This window comes from Podospora bellae-mahoneyi, chromosome 5 (assembly GCF_035222275.1).
Source record: "Podospora bellae-mahoneyi strain CBS 112042 chromosome 5, whole genome shotgun sequence".
In the NCBI taxonomy this organism is placed as follows: domain Eukaryota; kingdom Fungi; phylum Ascomycota; class Sordariomycetes; order Sordariales; family Podosporaceae; genus Podospora; species Podospora bellae-mahoneyi.
In genome coordinates this window covers 3730040-3750490 of record NC_085884.1, presented here as the reverse complement: position 1 = coordinate 3750490, position 20451 = coordinate 3730040, and the positions used below count along the sequence as shown (strand labels likewise).

The 20451-nt window shown below is 53.7% G+C and overlaps 6 protein-coding genes across 6 annotated transcripts; 3 read left to right on the top strand and 3 right to left on the bottom strand.

Annotated features, from left to right (window-relative positions):
- Nucleotides 1-86: 86 nt before the first annotated feature.
- QC761_509650 (uncharacterized protein) lies at nt 87-5840 on the bottom strand. Its single transcript, XM_062880166.1, has 3 exons — nt 4734-5840; nt 3632-3646; nt 87-3262 (listed from the first exon to the last, which is right to left on the bottom strand). Exons 1-3 carry the CDS (start codon nt 4735-4737, stop codon nt 492-494), a joined length of 2790 nt encoding a protein of 929 aa, XP_062731496.1. The 5' UTR covers nt 4738-5840; the 3' UTR covers nt 87-491.
- On the top strand, nt 5695-8934 carry DAL1 (Allantoinase). The gene is made up of 2 exons (XM_062880165.1): nt 5695-7242; nt 7315-8934. Exons 1-2 carry the CDS (start codon nt 6721-6723, stop codon nt 8596-8598), a joined length of 1806 nt encoding a protein of 601 aa, XP_062731495.1. The 5' UTR covers nt 5695-6720; the 3' UTR covers nt 8599-8934.
- An 812-nt stretch (nt 8935-9746) lies between these two features.
- On the top strand, nt 9747-14941 carry MSS4 (Phosphatidylinositol-4-phosphate 5-kinase). Its single transcript, XM_062880164.1, has 3 exons — nt 9747-11978; nt 12029-12998; nt 13046-14941. The coding sequence occupies exons 1-3, from the start codon at nt 10810-10812 to the stop codon at nt 13967-13969; spliced, it is 3063 nt and encodes a 1020-aa protein (XP_062731494.1). The 5' UTR covers nt 9747-10809; the 3' UTR covers nt 13970-14941.
- Nucleotides 14942-14961: 20 nt separating this feature from the next.
- On the bottom strand, nt 14962-16478 carry QC761_509620 (uncharacterized protein). Its single transcript, XM_062880163.1, has 3 exons — nt 16130-16478; nt 15479-15864; nt 14962-15294 (listed from the first exon to the last, which is right to left on the bottom strand). The coding sequence occupies exons 1-2, from the start codon at nt 16189-16191 to the stop codon at nt 15501-15503; spliced, it is 426 nt and encodes a 141-aa protein (XP_062731493.1). The 5' UTR covers nt 16192-16478; the 3' UTR covers nt 14962-15294; nt 15479-15500.
- QC761_509610 (uncharacterized protein) lies at nt 15935-17442 on the top strand. The gene is made up of 2 exons (XM_062880162.1): nt 15935-16532; nt 16603-17442. The coding sequence occupies exons 1-2, from the start codon at nt 16282-16284 to the stop codon at nt 17033-17035; spliced, it is 684 nt and encodes a 227-aa protein (XP_062731492.1). The 5' UTR covers nt 15935-16281; the 3' UTR covers nt 17036-17442.
- A 266-nt stretch (nt 17443-17708) lies between these two features.
- Nucleotides 17709-19463, bottom strand: QC761_509600 (uncharacterized protein; the record flags this gene model as incomplete). Its single annotated transcript, XM_062880161.1, has 3 exons — nt 17709-18944; nt 19000-19274; nt 19349-19463. 3 exons carry the CDS (start codon nt 19461-19463, stop codon nt 17709-17711), a joined length of 1626 nt encoding a protein of 541 aa, XP_062731491.1.
- Nucleotides 19464-20451: the final 988 nt, after the last annotated feature.

The following is a 20451-nucleotide window of genomic DNA, read 5'->3' as shown; positions in this document are numbered from 1 at the left end:
CAGATGAACCTAGACTACTACTAAACATACCTCCCTTTTTTTGGGGGGATTGTTTCCTTTTTTCCCTCCCCCCAGCCTTTTCTCATTCTCCCATAATGAATCCTTGGCTCTCAGGATCCAGTACCTGCATAATACCCCGTCCCAAAGTCCATGGAGACTACCAGTCTCGGGTATCAAAAAGCCAACCAACGCCCAACCAATGCACCTATTGCCCGACGAACCCAGCCCAGAAAAGAAAAGAAAAGAAATTGCAAGATCCCTGTCATGATCGATTGGATTCGGAAGAGGGTGCCAGGCAGATCGACTACTCGTGGAATGAAGGCCAGCAACGAGCCAAAGCCAGAGTCACCCCGGTAGCGACACCGTCCTCCACAGTGACCCTGTAGCTAGCCTCGGAGCTAGAAGCACGAGAGCTCTTCTTAGGCATCCGGACGGACACCCAGGAAGATGTGCTCGCGTTCGACTTGATGTCCTCACCCCTTTGCTCTTCCTCACAGGTCTGGCTGGCCAAAGGCTGAGTGAGTCTTCTTTGCCGAATCAGAGCCACCCCCAGTAGCAATTTCCGAGGGCATCTCAGGGAAGTCCTCCACAGTGGCCCTGTGGCTAGCCCTGGAGCTGGAAGCACCCGAGTTCGCCTCAGGCATTTTGACGGAAACCCGGGAAGACGCGGTTCCGTTCGACTCATTGTCGTTGCTCCCGTGCTCCCCCTCAGAGGTCTGCAAACTCTCCTTCACCGAATCATCCTCGAGCTTCGCCTTCTTAGATTCCCAGTATCTGTAATTGGCTTGATTCAATCTGTCGACTTGTTTAGCAATCAATTCCGTCGTCTCGTCCATGCTCAGTCCTTGCCTGTTCGTAGCGGTCAGCTCCTCGAGATTGATATCCCTCTCCTCCGTCGGATTCTTGTCTGTCATATTGCGAAGCCAATTTTGCTTTGATGTCAGCTGCTTGCTGAGGTGCTCTGGCGCCTCAAAACTGCGCGTACGTTCCTCCAACAGGGGTTCACGCCAACCTGGAAACTTCCAGCCTCTGGTATCAGAACCAAGGTGAGGGATGAGATCGGGCAGATCGTCATCATCTTCATCAACCACACTGGTGGTGGGTGTCCACTCCTCGCCATTGTCGCTCTCGTCATCAACACCAGACTCCTTGACTTTGGTAGAAGCCTCGACATGAATGGCCTCTTCTGCAACGTCAGAAGTGCCGCGAGGGTTAAGACTCTTCTTGCAGCTGCAAAGTTTCCAATCCTCAAATGTATCCTGAACTCCCCCGCAGTCAGGATCATGCTCGGCAATATCCCTCAGACGCATGCAGCAGCACCAGCCGTGGCACCACTCATTGTGAAAGTCCGTTATGGCCTCCTTCCATTCCTCCCTGGTGAGGTTGTTGTCGCGGTACAGTTTCGCTGCTTCGTGCAGACCATCGGTAACCCACTTAATACTGCCCACCTCATCATCGCCTTCCAGATATTCATCGTCCTCCCGCCGAAGCCGGTCGCATTGGCACTCATCGCCGAGGTCCACTTTTAGCCTCATGGGACAATCCCAGTGATGTCCCAGCAGGATCCGGAACACTGAGCAGTCACCGCAATTCTCATCCTTGAGCGGACTACAAGTGAGCTCGTGAAAGTTGCGCACGAGGCTGTCAATATGTTTTCGACGGAAAATTTCCTGGGCACAGGTCTCACCATCAACCTCCCCAAGATCACCAACCCACCCAAGTGTGGTCTGGATCAACTTTGTGTCTTGAGATTTCGGAACTTGACTGCGCTTGGTGTTGCGGTCACAGTCACAGACCATCTCGACATCGAGGCGACTTCTCATCAGACAAATAGGTTCATGCTGCGCCAGAGTTGCGAAGATGGCACAGATGCACATGCTCTGGACACATTTCTCATGGTGAAAGTAAAACGTCTCGCCCTTGATGTCGCGCTGCGAGACGATGCCAGTGCGGTCCAGAGCATCCCTGAGGCGACTCTTTGCACATTCCAAAATGTTTCCGATCGTGGAGGGTTTGAGCCTCTCTTCACAGCACTCTTTGGGCCCCTGAGGTCCGCCGCAGGTGCACTTGTCCCTGACATCTGCCGCACACCTCATGTTGCAACCAGGGGTGTGACTGAGCAGGATCTCCAAGATCTCACTGTCGTGGCGGAAATCCGCGAGGTACTTGATTGGTTTCGTTGCATAGCAACGGCCGAATACGCTCAGGAGAAACTTTCTCTCGGGCTCGCAGAGCGGCTCCTTGCCGCCATTCATATAGGTGCTTGCGACCAGGTAATCGTGAACGAGACGGCGATCCACGGGTGTAGAGCGTGACGCCAAAGCAGACTTCATGGCAGTGTAAGTAGCAGTGACTTCGCGCCACCCTGTGGCTCTCTTTTCTTTGGAAGATTCCCCAGCTGATTCCTTCTTCATGACCCCCTTCCCTTTGTCTTGGGGTGCCTCGGTTTGCTTCTCGGACGTGATGACGGGCCTCCACAGATTGGGATGGATGATGGAATTCTTGGTCTGGTTGGGTCCCTCTGTCGCGGCAGTGTTGATGGCCTTCTTACCGAAAAGGTTGTTACCCAGCTTCACAGTTGGGTCTCTGGGCAGCTCGTCGTCAGACAACATAAGCCATCCCTTTGGAAGACCAGTTCTTGGATCTCTCTCGGGCTCGTTGACAGGGGTCTGCTGGGAAACTTGGGCAGCTGTGGCAGCTCCGGTGCTCGTAGGCTGGCCAACAACACCACCGAAAGCATTGCTCTTTTCACCGGTGGCCGTCACTCCAGTGATCTGGGGAACATGCTGGTGCTGCATTGCAGGGGCGGGCATAGGCACCACATATGGATTCGAGGGTGCAGTCGAAAAAGGTGCGAACAATCTGTCGTACCCAGAACTGTACCTGGGATAAACGTTCGCCTGAGTGTAACCCGCAAGAGGTACCTGGGGAGCCTGGCGCTTCGTGTTGAGGTACTGAAGCGTATCGACGCAGCGAATCTCGGACTGGTTCTTGATAAGATAGTAGGCGGACTCATCCAGCTCGGCCTCGATGGTATTGCCCTGGGGCATCATATGCTTGAAAAGCAGGGTCAGATTGTCGTATCGGCCAATGCCAAATCCGCGACGGATCATGCTGATGAGCTGGTCATAAGTCATTGCATGGGCGATGATGCGGACCCTGTCGCCATAGCTGAGAAGAAGATACTGGCCAGGCCAGTTTCCGTAGGCCTGCACATCCTTGGGAAACCCATTCCTGACGTTGGCAGAAGCCATGATTGGAGCTATCGAACAATGTTAGCAAGCCGCTCCAAATGCAATTAAACACAGTAATGTCGACAATTCACTTACAGGTCTTGATTTCTACTGGATGGCTGATTACGACTGAGTCAGTGAATAAGTCGATCTCGGTTGTTGCTAGTTGGCTCCAGTCCCTTGAATGTGGGTGAGCAGTTCCAATGATCGTCTGCCTAAAGGCTATTAGCCACTCGAATCAGTCGGATGACTGCGCCATGGGTAATGGTTGGGAAAAGGAGGGCATATGTGAGAGGGGCAGGGAGGGGCGCCTGGATCTTGGAAGGTGCCAGAGAGTCGAACGGGTCGTAGAGTTGTTGGAGTCGGAACTCTGGAGAGTGGTGAATATTTGCACGTACCTTTGTTGTGCGGTGCTGTTCCAAATTTGTAGTTTCTTGAACTGGTAGGTTGTCACCAAGCAGTTTGGCAGATCAGTAGCGGAAACTCGAGGTTGTGACTGGGAAATACCTGCAGTTGGAGGTATTCTGCCGTTGGTCGTTTGTTGTGCGGGAGGAAGAGATGACAGAGCAAAAAACCAAGCAACGGGCAATAAATAGGGTTTGACGCCGGGGACAGATGGGACGGTGGCTTTTCCGTCCACCTCCAGGTACCCGCCCAGGAGCAAGTGAACAAGTGAATAGATGGGATGAAGTCACAAGGCTCTTGGACTTCTAACCGGCGGAAACAGATAGAGCTTTTTTGACGTGAGGCATGAGCAATCTGTGGAAATGTGCTATTGTATGTGCTCCCCAGTAGCATCTGAACAGGCAGAAGCAGAAATAACTCCATCGTTGCGAGGCGGGAGCAAGCTGTGCTCATTGCTATTGTGTCTGCTCGCGAGAGCGAAGTCTGAGCTGGCCAGCTACCTGGGCACAATGAGATTAGCCAGGAAGTAGAATGTCTGGACGTTATAAGATGAAGGTAAAACGACCTTTAGCATCATCAAAGAGAGCCTTCAAGAAGCCCCTTATTTGGCGAATTATCACCGCAAACAGGAAGTCAAGAAGGATGTCATCTCTGATTTGGAAGTACCTTTAGAGTCGTCAATAAATGATTCTCTAAGCTTTCAATGTCTCCCATTGAGCTACAGATGTCCTTAGCTCAGAAATAAAAATGTGGGTACCTGGGAAACAACTTGGACGTGCCTTCTGACCTTCTGTCAGACTAGAACAATAAGATCTTGGGCAAACCTCAAGATAGTAGCCAGGAATCCTTTCAGGATGATGTATAGGTCCTGTAAGAAGGTGGTAGAACTTCTGACATGGACGATAGGCCTTGATGAAAGATGGTCTTGGAAAAGTACATGGCTTTGAGACAGCTTGAAAAAGCTATTTGCTATCTTCTGGGGCTTTAGCGTCATTGATATTCCAACCATGCTGAGCTTTCTACCAACACATTTTCTAATTCTCACAAAAGTACGCCGAAGAATTATATGACTGAATGAAGCCATCGCCAACTTACACATCACTCAGACACGGATTAAGACAACCAATGTCCAAGCACCTCGGCTCCGGAGCGGCACCGACAAATCTCGGCCGGACTCACCGGGAGTTTTCTCGGAGAAAAGCTTTGCCACTCAGGGTCCTCCGGATCATAAGGTACGGTAGCATCCACAAGCCACACACAATGCCCTGTCCGGCAGTCCATCATCACCACCACCACCACCCCCACCACCCCCACCACGCTGACCTGCTCCAGAACCGCTCCACGTCCCGGTCAACCCGCTGCACCCCAGAGGCCAAACCGTTCAATTATGACAAATGTAAACGTCGTAGGCGAGCTGCGGGTGCTTGGTGTTTCTTGGGAGGACCGGTGACAGCCGCTGGGCTAGCCTCAAAAGAAACAACCCAGCAGGCCGCTGCCGGTGATGATGTGCTCGGTCCGCAGAACCATTGCCAAGTCAGCGAGGTCGAAAAGCTTAAAGCATGAAAAAAGACAACACCAGAGCTTGCAGAGCTTTCTGGCTTGAATCGGACTTAATATGACACATCGATGATAGATACGTGGCGTGCCGAGTGGTTCTGGAAACACTATCGGTATCACCATCGTGACCATATTTGGCTGGGTCTGGTCAACAGCTACACCGCCTGATATTCAACAATTCTCTGATGGGCGAAAGAACTGGCGAGAGAACAACAAGCAGACAGGCCAGACCTGGAGACAGCAAACCGAGATGACTTCACCTCGGGGCTCGAACAAAGAAAGGTTGGGGGCGTTGCGGGGATGGTATGGCCGGAGAGCGAGGCCGAGGTGAGGTGAGCAACTTCCAGGTTTGTTCATTGGTGAGGGATATCATCCAGAGCCAGATACGAAGACCATACGGACGATGCCGGACAGACAAAAAAGGGAGAGAAAAGTGCTTAAAGACTGGTCCAGCGAATCAGATCCGCATCCTTCTAGAAGCTTACTCGATCGTTACTCGATCAAAACTCACAAGCGTGAACTCTCTCACGATAGCTTCGGATCCCCGCCAAAAAAGGAAGCAGGTCTGCCTGCCGCACCCCGGTGGGGTCTAGAATGTGCGGGGCTAGAAGGGGTGGCCCTTGCTCTGAAAGACGGGCGTGCCGTCATTTTCAGCCACTGATCGGCAGGGCGTGAACCCAATACAGCCCGGCCGCATCCGATCTAATCAGCACGGCCAGTCAGCTGCCAGAGATAAGGTCGTGGCGCCAGGGTCCTGGCATCTAAAAAGAGATCCACCAAGCGCCTTATCAGCTCGGTGGGCCATCCTCTGATAATGACCTCGTTCCTGTGCTGCTGCATGCGACAATGCGATTCCGAGACCGCAACAAGTGATATGGGTGTATGGGAATTCTATCTCCCTCCCGGGAGGGAGGAGGGGGCGGTCTGGATCATGGCAGCCGTTCCAATGCCTGGGAGAATTCTCGGAATCTGACGGTGTGTTCAAGGTGGATGGAGTGGATTTTGCTGAGGCCATTGCCTTGACTGCCTGCCAGAAGGAAGCAAAGAAACAAGGCCGGAAAGAAACCGTGCCGGATATTTCCCTTTCCTTCCCTCTCTTTATATATATATATGTTTGTGTCTGTCCTCGTTGGTGACTCGATATCTTATCTTCACTTTCACATCTCATCTTTTGACTACTCCCACCGGCCAAGACCCTGCATCTTGCTTACCACCACACCACACCCCCCATTCTCGCCTACGGATCACATTGCGCCGTGCAACCTTTATTCTCACTCGTCTCACGGCTACTTATCAAAACTGTCCCGCACCGCCGCACACCCATCCCGCAGCCCAGAGATAAGACTCTCTCCCCTCCCTTATAGGAAACCCAGACGCCTTATCCTGCAAACTACCAAACCATATCGCCGGGTCCCGATAGCCTAGCATCATCCTATCCTGATCCCCTGTCTCTTTCTGACTTCACTTCTCTCACCCCTTCAAGCTGTGGCTTTGGGGGAAAAATCGACACACCTCTCTCTTCAATATGGCTACCACGCTCCAACAGAACGAGCAGCCCCTTGTGGTGCTGGCCTCGACAAACACCATCATCACACTCCCAGATGACACCCTCCTTCTCACACCAGCCACCGTCACTGTATCACCGGTGACCGGCAAGATTCTCTCCGTAGTCCGTGAAGTTTTGCCCAGGAGCTCTTTCCCCCCCAACACCACATACAATGACCTCAGCCCCAAGTTCCTACTCCCGGGTCTGGTAGACGCCCATGTCCACCTCAACGAGCCGGGCCGTACCGAGTGGGAGGGCTTCAACACGGGCACTAAGGCAGCCGCCTCTGGCGGTGTCACGACCGTTATCGACATGCCGCTCAACGCCATCCCGCCCACCACCACCCTAGCAGGGTTCCAAGAGAAGCTTCGTGCTAGCCAGGGCCAATGCTGGGTCGACGTCGGCTTCTACGGAGGTGTCATCCCCGGCAACGCAGGCGAGCTGCTCCCGCTGGTCGAGGCTGGTGTGCGTGGCTTCAAGGGTTTCCTTATCGACTCTGGTGTTAGTCACCCCATCCTATTCCCTATCAGATCTATGTCCAGCCATCCAGTCAGTCAGCTAACCCAATCACAGGTGGATGAGTTCCCAGCCGTGTCCTCCAAAGACATCGCCTTGGCCATGACCACACTCAAAGACTCCCCCACCACCTTGATGTTCCATGCCGAGATGCTCCCCCCCATCACCGAGTCTGTGGGCGATTACGTCCAAATCTCTGACCCACCTCTCGCCCCCAAAGGCGATCTCTTCAGCTACAGCACCTTCTTGGAGTCTCGCCCCCCAGCCTTTGAGACGTATGCCATCGAGGAGATCGTCTCCCTGGCCGAGCTGGCACCCAAGCTGCACCTCCACATCGTCCACCTCTCCGCCGTAGAGGCGATCCCCATCCTCCGCAATGCTCGCAAGGAAGGCGTCAACATCACGGCCGAGACATGCTTCCACTACCTCGGCCTCGCGGCAGATGACATCGAAGACGGCGACACCCGTCACAAGTGCTGCCCTCCCATCCGGTCGCAGACCAACCAAGACCGGCTGTGGGAGGAGATTGTTGAGGCGCAAGGGGAGGGGTGCATCAAGACTATTGTTTCTGACCACAGCCCTTGCACGCCAGAGCTGAAGCTGCTGCCTCCGCATCTTCAGACGGTGAATGATGATTCGCTGAGGCCGAATATGCATCACTCCGACTCCGGTGTTGATATGACTTTGCCCTCTGATCAAACCCACGACAAGTCTTGCTCCCACGCCTCCTCCCGGCCAGAGCTGAAGCCGACGGATTCAGGCGTGGTGATGACTCTTGCGTCGGAAACCCCCTCCCCCATCGAGGAGCAGCCCACCAACCCCCTTTCCACCACCGCTGCTACCACATGCTGCGCCGACACAACCCACCACCCCAACCCCGCCCCCCAACAACGTCTCCTCCCCATCACAAACACCAACCAAGGCGACTTCTTCGCCGCCTGGGGCGGGATTTCCTCTGTCGGCCTTGGTCTTCCCATCCTGCACACCATCGCCACTGACAGAGCCGCTCACGGGTTGCCGGCGCCGGATCTGGTGGACATGGTAAGGATGTGCTCGCAGGCCACGGCGCAGCAGGTGGGGCTGTATCACCGCAAGGGCGCGATCAAGGTCGGGCACGACGCGGATTTTTGCGTGTTTGATGGCGAGGAGAGGTGGGTGTTGAGGAGCGGGGAGATGAGGTGGAAGAATAAGGTGTCGCCGTGGGAGGGGAGGGAGTTTGTTGGACGGGTGAGGGAGAGTTGGGTTAGGGGGGAGAAGGTTTTCCAGCTTGGCGCCGTGGGAGGGGGGTTTGTCGGGGGGAAGCCGAGGGGGGAGGCGATTGTTGAGAGGAGGACTGCTTAAGGGTTGGGGCGAGGTTGAAGGGCATGATGGGTGATGATGGGCATACCTTGTTTTCTACATGTTGGCATCTGCATCTTGGGTTGCATTGTATGGATGTGTTTTGTTTCTTTTTGGCGGGATACCCCGCGATGGGAGAATATGTGGTGGTCATGTCATGGATGGGAACACGGGGACTCTTTTTGATTGGATTGGATGGGTTTTTTTTTCCATTGTAACTGGCAACATTTTTGCATGGGATGACGAGCGAAAGCACGGGATTTGGGAGCACGAGCACGAGATACCTAGTGAGACAGACGCAAATTGAACTCACGATTGAAGTTGACACTATTCTTGGACTTGTATGCTGTGGATGGAATAGGGATGGTGAGAAAATCAGTCAATGGATGGTTATAAATATATGTGTAGACGCCGTGGCTGATAGGGGCTAAAAAGATGGCTAGCTTATACTAATTGTTTTGTGAAGATGAATGCAAATCGGGACACCTGTGATACTATATCCTTTCTGTCTTCATCCAGCATCTGTCTCATTCTTTTCATAAGCCTGATCAAGAAACCTTCTGGAAGTCCCAAAAGAAAACAAGGCTGCGATAGTATTCAGGGGGGCTGGCTGACTGACATGCCAGAAATAGAAACTCCCTTCTGCAATCTTACAAACTCCGCCTTCAGCCTCCACGACGACGCTAACAAGCTGCACGACCGGGAATTTGGGACAGGCAAGCGAGAACAGTTTCTGCAGAGCGCAGACGGGGTTGACGGGAAACTCCGTTGAGAAAGGAGAGAATACTCATGACAGATGATTTTGAGGGGTTTGAAACAGCTGACTTTTTTGGCGAGAAGGGATTGACAATGTGTGCAAAAGGAGGGTTTTGTTGCCGCTGTTGCCGTCTTCCGTCTTGGTATCTGCCATGTGGGAACAAAGGGCTCTGTATGGCTGGGCTGCGGACAGAATATAGTCGTCTCGACACTGGGCCTAGCTACATATATCCTGTACCCAGGAATGCCAGGGACCAAGCCTCCTTTTCAGGCGCCGAAGGCCCGACGGACGGAGCAGCCAGAGACAGGGGAAGCCGTTGCTTTAAATGAGCAAGTGGGATTTTATGGGCAAACTTGACACGGCAAAACCCACTGTTTTGTTGATGATGGTGGTAAATAAACGAGAGGCAGCCCGGTTGATTTGGGGACCAAGGATGTACAAAAATGATGTAATTGCTTGGGGGGGAGAGTGAAAACCGCGAAGCACGGGAGATCACCTTTGAACGGAAGGTCGGGCAATGGGGTCGGCCGACCAGTTTTGGAGAGAGATAAGGGGGATGGTGCTCTGGGAATGCCCTCTCTTTTCCAGCCATTTCAGTTCTACGTAGGCAGACTGATCAGGAGAAAAGGAAGACATATAGTTTGAAAAACCCGGAATATTCCCTAAAGCCAGCGGAAATGCACTCTTTGAAAACTGGTGATCGTCGCAAGGTCAAAAGCAACGGGGTGCGTTTGTCTCGGCGCCGAGTCCCGTGTCGCCTCGCAACGGGGATTGTTGCTGACCACTGGAGTTTTGAAATGGCGGGGTGGTCTGGGCTTTTTACAGGTAACTACCTAAACCGAGAGCACTGCGCCTGGCTACAGCGCAGCACCACAGCGCAGCACAGTACAGCACAGCACAGCACCGACGGAGTTTTTTTTCCTATTTCTTTTCGTCCCTAATCAAAATACTCATGAATCCTTCCAATTTGTTGATCTACCTACGCTGTGAGGACCAGAAGAGAACAAGTAAAGCCTGAGAGCGAATGCCACGACAGCGGACACACTCTGTTGCTCCGTACCGTACCGCCAAGCGGCGTTCTGCTTGTTCTTTCGGCCCCTGCGCAGCAAAGATTCCCGCCCAGACCAGCTGAACCACAACCGACCGTCGACACAATCAATCCGCTCGGCCTTGCTTTTGCCCTTCCCTCCATTTCGCATCCCAAAGCCGACGAATCGAGCCCGACGCGGCGGAACCCATCCATCATCATCATCATCAATTCCGACTACACCTCCTTGTTCTCCTGTTTGACGCTGTCCTGCCCCTGCCCCCTTCCCTTTGCCAATCACCCCGTGTCTGTGTTGAGTTGTCGAGAGAGTGTGAGAGAGCATGTGCGCCACTGCCGACCGTCCGTAATATCAATCGAATCTTGGAACAGCCAGAAGCCTCCTCCCCCCAATCTCACGACCCGACACGCGATGCCCTCCTTCCTGCCGGACGGAAGTGCGGCAATCGACTCCCAATCCTCAGGCCTCGTGCACCTCGATCAAGCCGCCCAGTACGGCCTGTCGAACCCCGGCAAAGTCAATGTACACGTTGCGCGCCAGCCACACTCGCACACATCCAACGAGAGCTTCGACGAGAGCTCCTACAACTCGTCTAATTCTTCACAAACCTCCGAGGCCTCTGCCGACCCGCGAACGCGACTCATCCAGGACGTGAATGGGGAATATCCGAAAAAGGCTCCCCCAAGTATGAACACGCTGCCAAATGGCAGTCCTGCTGGAGCATTGACGAACGGAGTGGGCAACACCACGATCGACTCGACGAGCCGCAAACCACTACCGAATGGCAATTCGACAGTGTTGGTGGACAGGACGCTAAAGGCTAATGGAAGGGGGAATGATTCAACAACATCGAGCCCGCAAGAGGCCTTTCCGCGGATATCTGTCAGTTCAGGACTCGACGGTAACGGTACCGCGCAGGCCGACCCATATGCGCGGCCTATGAGTAATGGGGGCATTCGCACAGTTCAGGATAACAACGAGTCGTCGGTAGCAACCTTGCCTGTCAACGCTTCGACCGCGACGTCCGATTCTTTAAGCCCGGAACCGAAAACCCAAAAGGCGCCACACAGATATTCCTCCCCTCCATTTCCTGGCCCGACTGCCTCAGGCCCGCTAGCACCACCACCACCACCTGCCCCTGGGATCAAGCACCGTCACACACTCGAGGTTCCCAAGGTAACACAAGGGCGCGGATCGCGGGATGGGGCCGAGGGTTATGCTAGCGGCAGATTCTCGCCCACAATTGGCGGCGGAGTTAGGAGAGCATCGTTGAGTTTGGCTAGGAGGAACACGAGATCTCTGCACTCGGAGGCCCACCATGAGGTGATGCCGGATGAAGATGCCATGCGGTGGGCCGAAGCGTACAGGCAAAAGCGCGCTACCAAGAGAAGAAGGAGGGAAATTGAGGATGATGACAGGGTCCTGGTCGGGACAAAGGTGGATGAGACGCACGCGAACTGGGTGACGGCATACAATATGTTGACTGGCATCCGTGTGGCCGTGTCGAGAACCAACGCGAAACTTGACCGGCAGCTGACGGACGCCGACTTCGACGTCAAGCAGAAGTCTACTTTCGATATGTGAGTGGAACGATCGGCAACTCCAGGAAGCTAAGCTAACATTCAGAAAGTGCCGGAAACGAACTGGTGCCGTCGGCCAAGTACGACTTCAAGTTCAAGGACTATGCTCCGTGGGTCTTCCGCCACCTGCGAGCACTGTTCCGCCTCGATCCCGCCGACTATCTCATGTCCTTGACGGGTAAGTACATCTTGTCAGAGCTTGGGTCGCCGGGCAAGAGTGGAAGTTTTTTCTACTTTTCGCGGGACTACAAGTACATCATCAAGACGATCCACCACGCCGAGCACAAGTTTCTCAGGAAGATCTTGAAGGATTACTACCAGCATGTCACCAACAATCCCAACACTCTGCTTTCGCAGTTTTACGGTCTTCACCGGGTCAAGATGCCCTACGGCAAGAAGATCCACTTTGTCGTCATGAACAACCTGTTCCCGCCACACCGGGACATCCACCAGACTTTCGACTTGAAGGGCTCGACGATTGGGCGAGACTACAGGGAGGAGGAGCTGGCGAACAACCCGAGGGCAACGCTGAAGGATCTGAACTGGCTGCGGCGGAAGAGACATCTTGAGCTGGGGATTCAGAAAAAGAAGATGTTCTTGGAGCAACTGCAGAAGGATGTGCGGTTGTTGCAGAAGCTGCACATCATGGATTACTCGCTGCTGATAGGCATCCACGATCTTCAGAGAGGGAACGAGGAAAACTTACGGGATAAGACGTTGCGGGTGTTCAACCCGGGGGGCAATGGCGTTCCGGAGGATGAGAACCCTCACTCGGTTCTGATGAGGACGCCGTCAAAGCTGGAGAACCAGCGGAAGGCGAGAGAGCTGAGGCAGATGATCCAGACGGAGAAGCCAGTGCCCATGGGTGAAACTAGTAGCCGGATGCCGGATGAGCTTGAGGACGGGCAGAAGTCCGGCTTTGTGTTTAACCAGGATGATGGAGGATTCAGGGCGACGCATGAGGATAATGCACCGGGGGATGAGATTTACTACCTGGGGGTGATTGATTGTCTCACTCACGTAAGTTTCTCGTCAGAGTGAAGGGGGGTGTGCTAACATGTCTACAGTACGGCATGATCAAAAAGATCGAGCACTTTTGGAAAGGCCTGTCGAGCGATCGCACGCAGATCTCGGCCCTCCCGCCACATGAGTACGGCGAGAGATTCATCAACTTTATCAACGGCGTAACAATGTCACAGGAGGAGGCTTTGCGAGAAGCTCAAGAAAGAGACGCGGCCCAAGCAGCTGCTGCCGCCTCGGAGGAACGACAACGGGTAGGCAGCTGGAATAGTCTCCGGGGCCGCTCGTCGAATGCAGCTCCTCCAGTACCAAGCTACCTCCCTCCAGCGCCACCGGGAGCCTCGTCGTCGGGCATGAGATCTCCCGAGGTTGAGCTCACGATGCAAAAGGCTGAGGAGCAAGCAAGGAGAAGCGAGCATCGCAGCCCGAGCGAGGAGAACATACCTGATCGAACTCTCCGAACTACCGCCTCTCCGTCCAATAACCCTGGTTCCAGCAGCGGGAAACATCAGTCCCCGCCGCTTGGTGACCGTCGAGACACAGCAGTTCTGCCGGTGGTAGAGGAAGCGGCTGAAAGCCAGTCAACCAAGTCCCGCCGCAGTCAGAAATCACAGACGAGTCGTCTCAGTCAAGAAGACGACCACCGACCGCCCACCCCCGCAAAGGACGGTGATGATTTCCGCACAGGGACCTTTACCAGCCATTTGATGGGTGGTAGGAGTAGGGGCAGCGATTCAGGGAGACCGCCACCGACGCCGCCCAAAACGGGCCATGGCTATGGCGGCGTCTCGCATCACACCATGATGAAGCCAGACAGCGTGGATAGCGGGTATGGTCAAGGTGGCGGGTTGAGGAGCGTGTCGGGGAGCCAAAAGAGCCGGTTGGATCAGGGGCATGTGAAGAACCAGATCAGTAGGGATAGTTTGGATAAGGCGCTGCCCCCGCTGCCGAGGGTCAATGGGAGTTCTTAGAGGGATGACGGCTCGACAATGGAAAAGGGCAAGAGGGTGGTGACGCCTGATCAGAGGGATTGGGAGAGGACGAGGGAGATGTGGTTTTCGGGTTCGTCGGTGGCGATCGTCACGATCAGGATTGAGGATGAGAAGGAGGAGGGGGATGTAGGAAAGGGAAAGTTGTGTAGCGAGCGGCTTAATGATTACTAAGGAGGGGGGAAGGATGATGGATGGATTTGGCTTAGTTTCTTTGCGTTTTTTTGTTGCTGTTGCGTTTGATTGAATTCGGTGGGGGTGGATCAGGAACCCCCTTTTCTTGTCGTTTTTCTTCTCTCTCCTTCTTTTCATCCTCTCTCTGTCTCTCTCTGTGTGTCGTTATCTTGGAAGAACCAGACCTCATGATACCAACTGCACAAAACACCTCTCTCTCTTACAAGGACACATACACACACAAAAACTCATTTTTTTCTTCTTGCTTTCTTATTCAACATACAGTTTTTATCAGACATTACACACACATTATTCTTTTTACAATCAACCAAACGGGCCGATATGTTTGTTGGAGGGGACTACTATTACACTGAGGCTGACTGACGACCCTGATTATGGACGCTCTTTTTTTTCTCATTCACTTTTCATTCATTACAGAGACACAGTTTGTTCTTGGTTGATGGTTGCGGTTTATTGTTAGAAAGAGGGGTGTTGTTCAGTAGTGCTTTAGACGTTTTGTTACCGCCTGTCTGCATTGAATGTTTTGGATGGTCGAGTGGGTCGGTGGGGAGAATGTATGGGATGTTTGTTGTTGTTTTGCTGTATGGGGATTGAAATAGGATTTTTTTTTTACTTGGTGCTGTTGTTTAGGAGAGTGGGTTTACAGTGTTTGGGTTTTCTTCGAAAGAGGAGAGAGGGGGCGGTGGTGCTTATTTAGATGGGGGAGGGGGGAGTGGGAGAAGGAGAGGGGATTGTATATAGATGTTGTTATACTACTACATTTATCATTTGATATTATTGGCTTTGGATGATGAGTTGTGAATGTTCCCTTATTTATCTTGTGGTTCTTGTTATGGATATGGCTCCTGTAAACGCCTTGTTCCTTCCTTCCCCTATGGTATTTCCGTCTCCATATTTTGATATCCGTTCAACCTGGTGAGGTTGTTCATATTGTGCATTTACACTTCCTCCTATCGTCACACTTCTCCTTCCCCTGCTCTCAAGTCCCCCTTTTAACCCCTTGGCGTGAAGTCGGTCTGCACGTCCAGCCTGTTTGCGCCTTGGGCCTCGAGCTCCTTGATGCGTTGACGTTTTTGGATGTCTTGGACGCGCCACTTTTTGAAGTATGTTACCTATATTTTTCGGTCGTATCAGTAAAACATTCTTCCGAGACCCAACAAAAGTTCATAACCACTCCTCCCTCCAACCCTTCTCTTTCCACCCATCCTCCTGAGAGACATATCTTGTGTATGCCCCTCCACCCCATCCCAGTAACAGAAGGAAGGTAAAAAAAAAAAAAAGGCTGCGAAAACCTACCCACTGAGCAGCACAATCCCTCTCAAAAACCTTGCCCTCCGCCCCGCAAGCCTTGCCAGCGGCTTTCTCCTCTTTCAGCGCGTCCACAATGTTGTTCTTGTCCAGGCAGGCAAAATACCCGTCGCGGGCCTCCCAGCAGCGGGCCCGCTCGGCGCGGGAGGGGGCGACGGTGCCGGCGCGGATTTCTTGGGAGCGTTGATCTTCGGGGGAGGAGGAGGATAGCCAGCCCATTGTTGCGGTTTTGCTTGCTGTCGTCGGGTAGTGGGATATAGTGGTGGTGCTGGTGGAGGGTTGAAGATGATGGCAGTTGCCGGCCGGAAACAGGGATTGGGGAAAATGTGGGGAGCCAGGGGGTTGGGGGTTGGGGGAAGGGGGTGGGCGGGCTACTAATGTTCAAGGTTAGATTATGTAATCTCACGTACCGTTAGACGGGACGGGGGCTGCAGCGGTGCGCCTGTGGAGGATAGCACAGCACAGCCAGATATCTTTTCATTTGACATTTGATGCGCCAGACATTTAATTTTTTTTTTTTTAACATTTCCTTGGGCTTGACGACGGGGACTTGACTGAAACACTCTGCTTTGGAGAGACAGGTATATCGAAGAAGCAAGATACAAACGATAGAGAGATAATCGACGACTGGCTCGACACAACCCCATCATAATAAACCCCCAGGAGCATTCCGAGCTCCTTCCCGAGTACACGGATCCCATCCAGACTTTTGCGACCGCGCGCGCGTTCCCTCCTCGAGATATGCCCCGATAGCGCGACGTTCCATACCCACCGTACACGACGATAACAAAATGGCCCGCCGCCGCCGCCCCCCTCGCCCAGGCTCCCTCTCCGAACTCCCCCCCCTCAAAATCGCCTCCCAGATCCTCGCCCTCCAGGCGCTGTACTACACCTTCAGCTTCACCCTCCTCCTCTTCTCCGCCCTGGTAGCGGGCACAGCATTCACCCTCGACCTGGTGCTAGGATGGCAGAGCATAAGAGGGGACACGACGCAGGGGTGGCTTTGCGGGTTCCTCGCGATGCTGAACGGGGGGGTGTTGATGTTTGTTTTCCCCTTTCCTCTCCCCCATTTTGATTTTCAACCCGGTACTGACGTTTGTTTGTTTGTACAGGGGCGCCGCGATAGTAGTTCTGATAGGCCGATCCAAACTCGTCACCGACTTTGCCCTCTCCCTCCACTTCATCCACCTCGTCGTCGTCACCTTCTACACGGGCGAGCTCCCGAAGCACATGGCCTGGTGGGTGAGCATGGCCTGCGCTAGCGTGCTGGGGGTGGTGCTCGGGACTTGGGGGTGTAGGTATAGGGAGCTGAAGCCGATTTCGTTTGGGGGGAATGGTGCCGGCAACAATAACGGGCATGCGAGGGGGCAGTCGCAGCCTGGGGAGCTGAGGAACTCGAATGAGCATGTGAGGGGGGCGGGGGAGGGGGAGGAAGATCTAGAGCAGGGGTTTAGCAGGGGACGGGGGAGGGGGAGGGGGAGGGATGGTGGGGGGGGGTATGAGATGGTTGATATGCCGCCGGGGGAGGGGTCGGGCACGAGGTGATGATATAAGGGAAGGGTGGGTTCTCTCCCGTGCTCAGGGACCACCGGGAAAAAAGAATTGTATTATTTGGTGTCATAGATGGGAAAGCGCAGGGGTTTTTTTTTGTTTGGCTGGCGTTTGGGGGTTGCAAATGTATGATTCTCGAAATCGGGAGATAGATGGTTTGGAATGGATGGCGCTCTGAAGAACAGGGGTAGATGTATATTTGGGGGTATCTTCTAGTGTGGATGGGGAGAGGGAGAATATAGTAGGCATTCTTCGTCACCGTGTGGGATTCTTGCTGGGAGCTCAGCCATGACATTTAGAGGACGGGGGGGCCTTTTGACACTTTGCGTTGGCATTTCTCACGATTACAAGGGGGCACAGCCATCGAAACCATGTGTAAGTCCACTATACAACAGCGAGCAAGTTGAAGACAAGTTTAATGTTGATCAGATATATTTCTATGCTCCCGCTACACCCCATGACAATTCCACCACCAGAACATCCTATCCAAATGCCATTCTTATTACCGAAAAAAAAATAGAAAAAAAAATCTGTTGTTGATATCATGCTAAGAACAGATGATGAAAAACCAAAAGAGAGAGAAATATGAGACGATGCCGTCTACCGCCAACCACCCATACTGGTACACCATTCTTACAGCACCCATCTTTTGTACAACAACCCTCCCCTAAAGCTTCATACCCAACATCTTGGCAACCCTCATACTTTGCCTGATGCTGAGGTCAAGCATAATCTCCTCGGAACCGCCAGGGATAGCATAAGCCCTCACATCACGGTACAGTCTCTCGACCTTTCCACCCTGCCCACCGCGAGAGTAGGACAAGCCGCCGAAAATCTGCGACGCCTCGCGGGCGCAGAACTCAAACGTGACGGTAGCCTGAGCCTTGAGACCGGCAATGGGGCCGCCGAGACGAAGCATAGCCTCGGTATCGCCCATCTTCTCACACTGGTAAATCACATTCTCCAACCAGCTGTACGACGCCTCGATCTGCCTCGCCATGTGCGCCAGCTTGAGCCGGATGACGGGGTGCTCAATCAGCTTCTTTCCAAATGTCCTCCTCTTGTTGGCGTACTTGACCGACTCCTCGTAGCAGACGCGGGAGAAACGGAGGCACTGGATGATGATGCCGATGCGCTCGTGGTTGAAGTTGGTCATGATGACGCGGAAACCCTGGTTCTCCTTGCCGATGAGGTTCTCGACGGGGACCTTGACGTCCTCGAACGTGATGTAGGTCGTGCCCGAAGACCAGACGCCCTGGCAGTCCATCCTGCGGGTGGAGACACCGCCGAAGTCACGCTCGACGAGCAGGAGGGAAACACCGTTCATGCCGGGGCCGCCGGTGCGGACGGCGACGGTGAAGTAGTCGCACCAGATACCGTTGGTGATCCACTTCTTCTCGCCGTTGACGATATAATGCTTGCCATCCTCGGAGAGCTTAGCCTCGCAGGTGAGGTTGGCGACGTCAGAACCGGCGTCGGGCTCGGTGATGGCCAAGCAGATGCGCTTGTCGCCGTTGAGGATGCCAGGGAGGACACGGTCGACGACAGACTTCTTGCCGAACTTGACCAAGGGGGGGCAGCCGATGCCGAAGCCACCAATGACGTTCCAGACGAAGCCACCGGACCCAACGCGGGAGAGCTCATCGGTGAGGAGCATCTCGTGGAAGAGATCCCACTTCTCGGCGGGGACCGACTTGATGGGGTTCTTGACGTAGTCCTTTTGGTAGTGGGTGCCGAGGAGACCGGCGAGGTAGCCGCGCTCGCCCATCTGCTTGTAGATGTGGGCGGGGACCTCCTTCTTCTCGTCCCATTCGGTGACGTAGGGCTCGACTTCGGTCTCTACCCACTCGCGGACTTCGGCGCGGAGGGCGGCGTGGGTCTCGTTGAAGTAGGGGGAGTGGTGCTAGGTTATTCTGTTAGCTGCTGTCACAGAGAGCCATGGCATGAGTAAAACTTACGCCCTGGTACCACGCAGGATCACCAAAAGGAATCTGCTCTCCAAACGGCTCAAGAGCCTCAGCCTCCCCAGCAGGGGCAGAAGAAGCAGCAGCAGGCTTAGGCTTAGGGGCCTCCTTCTTGGGCGCGGGAGCAGGGGGTGCCTCCTTCTTGGGCTTGGTATCTAACGAGCCAATCTGGAGCTTCTGATACTTCTTGAGAATACCCTCATTGTGATACTTCCAGAACTGCTTCGAGGCGTCCTTGCCGGCGACTCTCTGGAGGATCTTCTTGCCGCCTGTCAAACCATCTCAGTCAGCAACCATTGCGCGCCACCAAATCTATTGCGCCAAAAGAAGAATGTGCACACACCTGGATGGTCATCCTGGAACTTGGTCAGGTCATAAACATCGCCGTCGATGGTGATCCACAAGGAATCAGTCGTCTTGTGCGACGCAACGTCGGCTTGGGTGAAGGTCTTGGACATTGTGGCGGTTGTTGTGTGTGTGTGTGTGTGTGTGTGTGTGTGTGTGTGTGTGTGTGGTGAGCTCTTAAACAGTCCAGGATAGGTGATGGGAATGAAGAAGAGAGAGAGAGGAAAAGAGAAAGAAAAAACACACGAAACAGCTTTTGCGATCAAGCAAAACTACCTACTCCCCCCCTTCATGAGCGGGCGCGGGTGTGTCTCCATAAAGGGCCGCTTTCGTCAGCGGTGCGGGATAATCACATGCAAACCATGCCGAGCTCTCCGCAAAACCCGCCTTTACCATCCTGGTACCGTATGCTCTACCCCGGAAATTTGTTCCAGGAAAAAAGTCCGGGGGCACGTGTCTTTGTGTTCCCATCCAGCCTCTTCAGATTTCGGGGTTTTGTTGTAAGGTACATATTGTACCTGACAGTATGCCCGTGAAAGTGACTTTTTGTAACAGCTACCGTTGCGCCGCGTTTGCTCTATCGTGCGCCGTTAAGAGCCTAGACGTAACGGACAACGCCTTAACGTCTGAACGGGATTCATGTCTTACTTTGCCCTTGCCCGCCAGGTACCACGTTTTCCATGAGGAACACATCTTCGATACCCAGTCCCTCTCCAACATTTAAGCCTCGGAGCAAGCACAAGAACACCACCACCACACACACACACACACACACACACACACACACAACACACACAAGGGGCAACGTTGTTCTGGAATGTGGGGTAGAATAAACCATCAGGGGGGAGAAACGTGGGGTAGATAATCCACCATCCCCGTCAGTGGTTTTGAATTTCACGAGCTTCCTCCATTTTTGAAAGGAATCCCCGAGGATGATATCTGTCCGTTGGATCACAGCCATTGCAAGATGATACATGATTGTCAAATCTATCAGCTCAAGAGTCATGTGCCCCTCCCTCCCCAGATAGCCCCCGAATCCAGAACAATTCCTCGTCCCGCCTTGGAACAGTCACATGCACCGTTCCCTATACAAATTCAAAC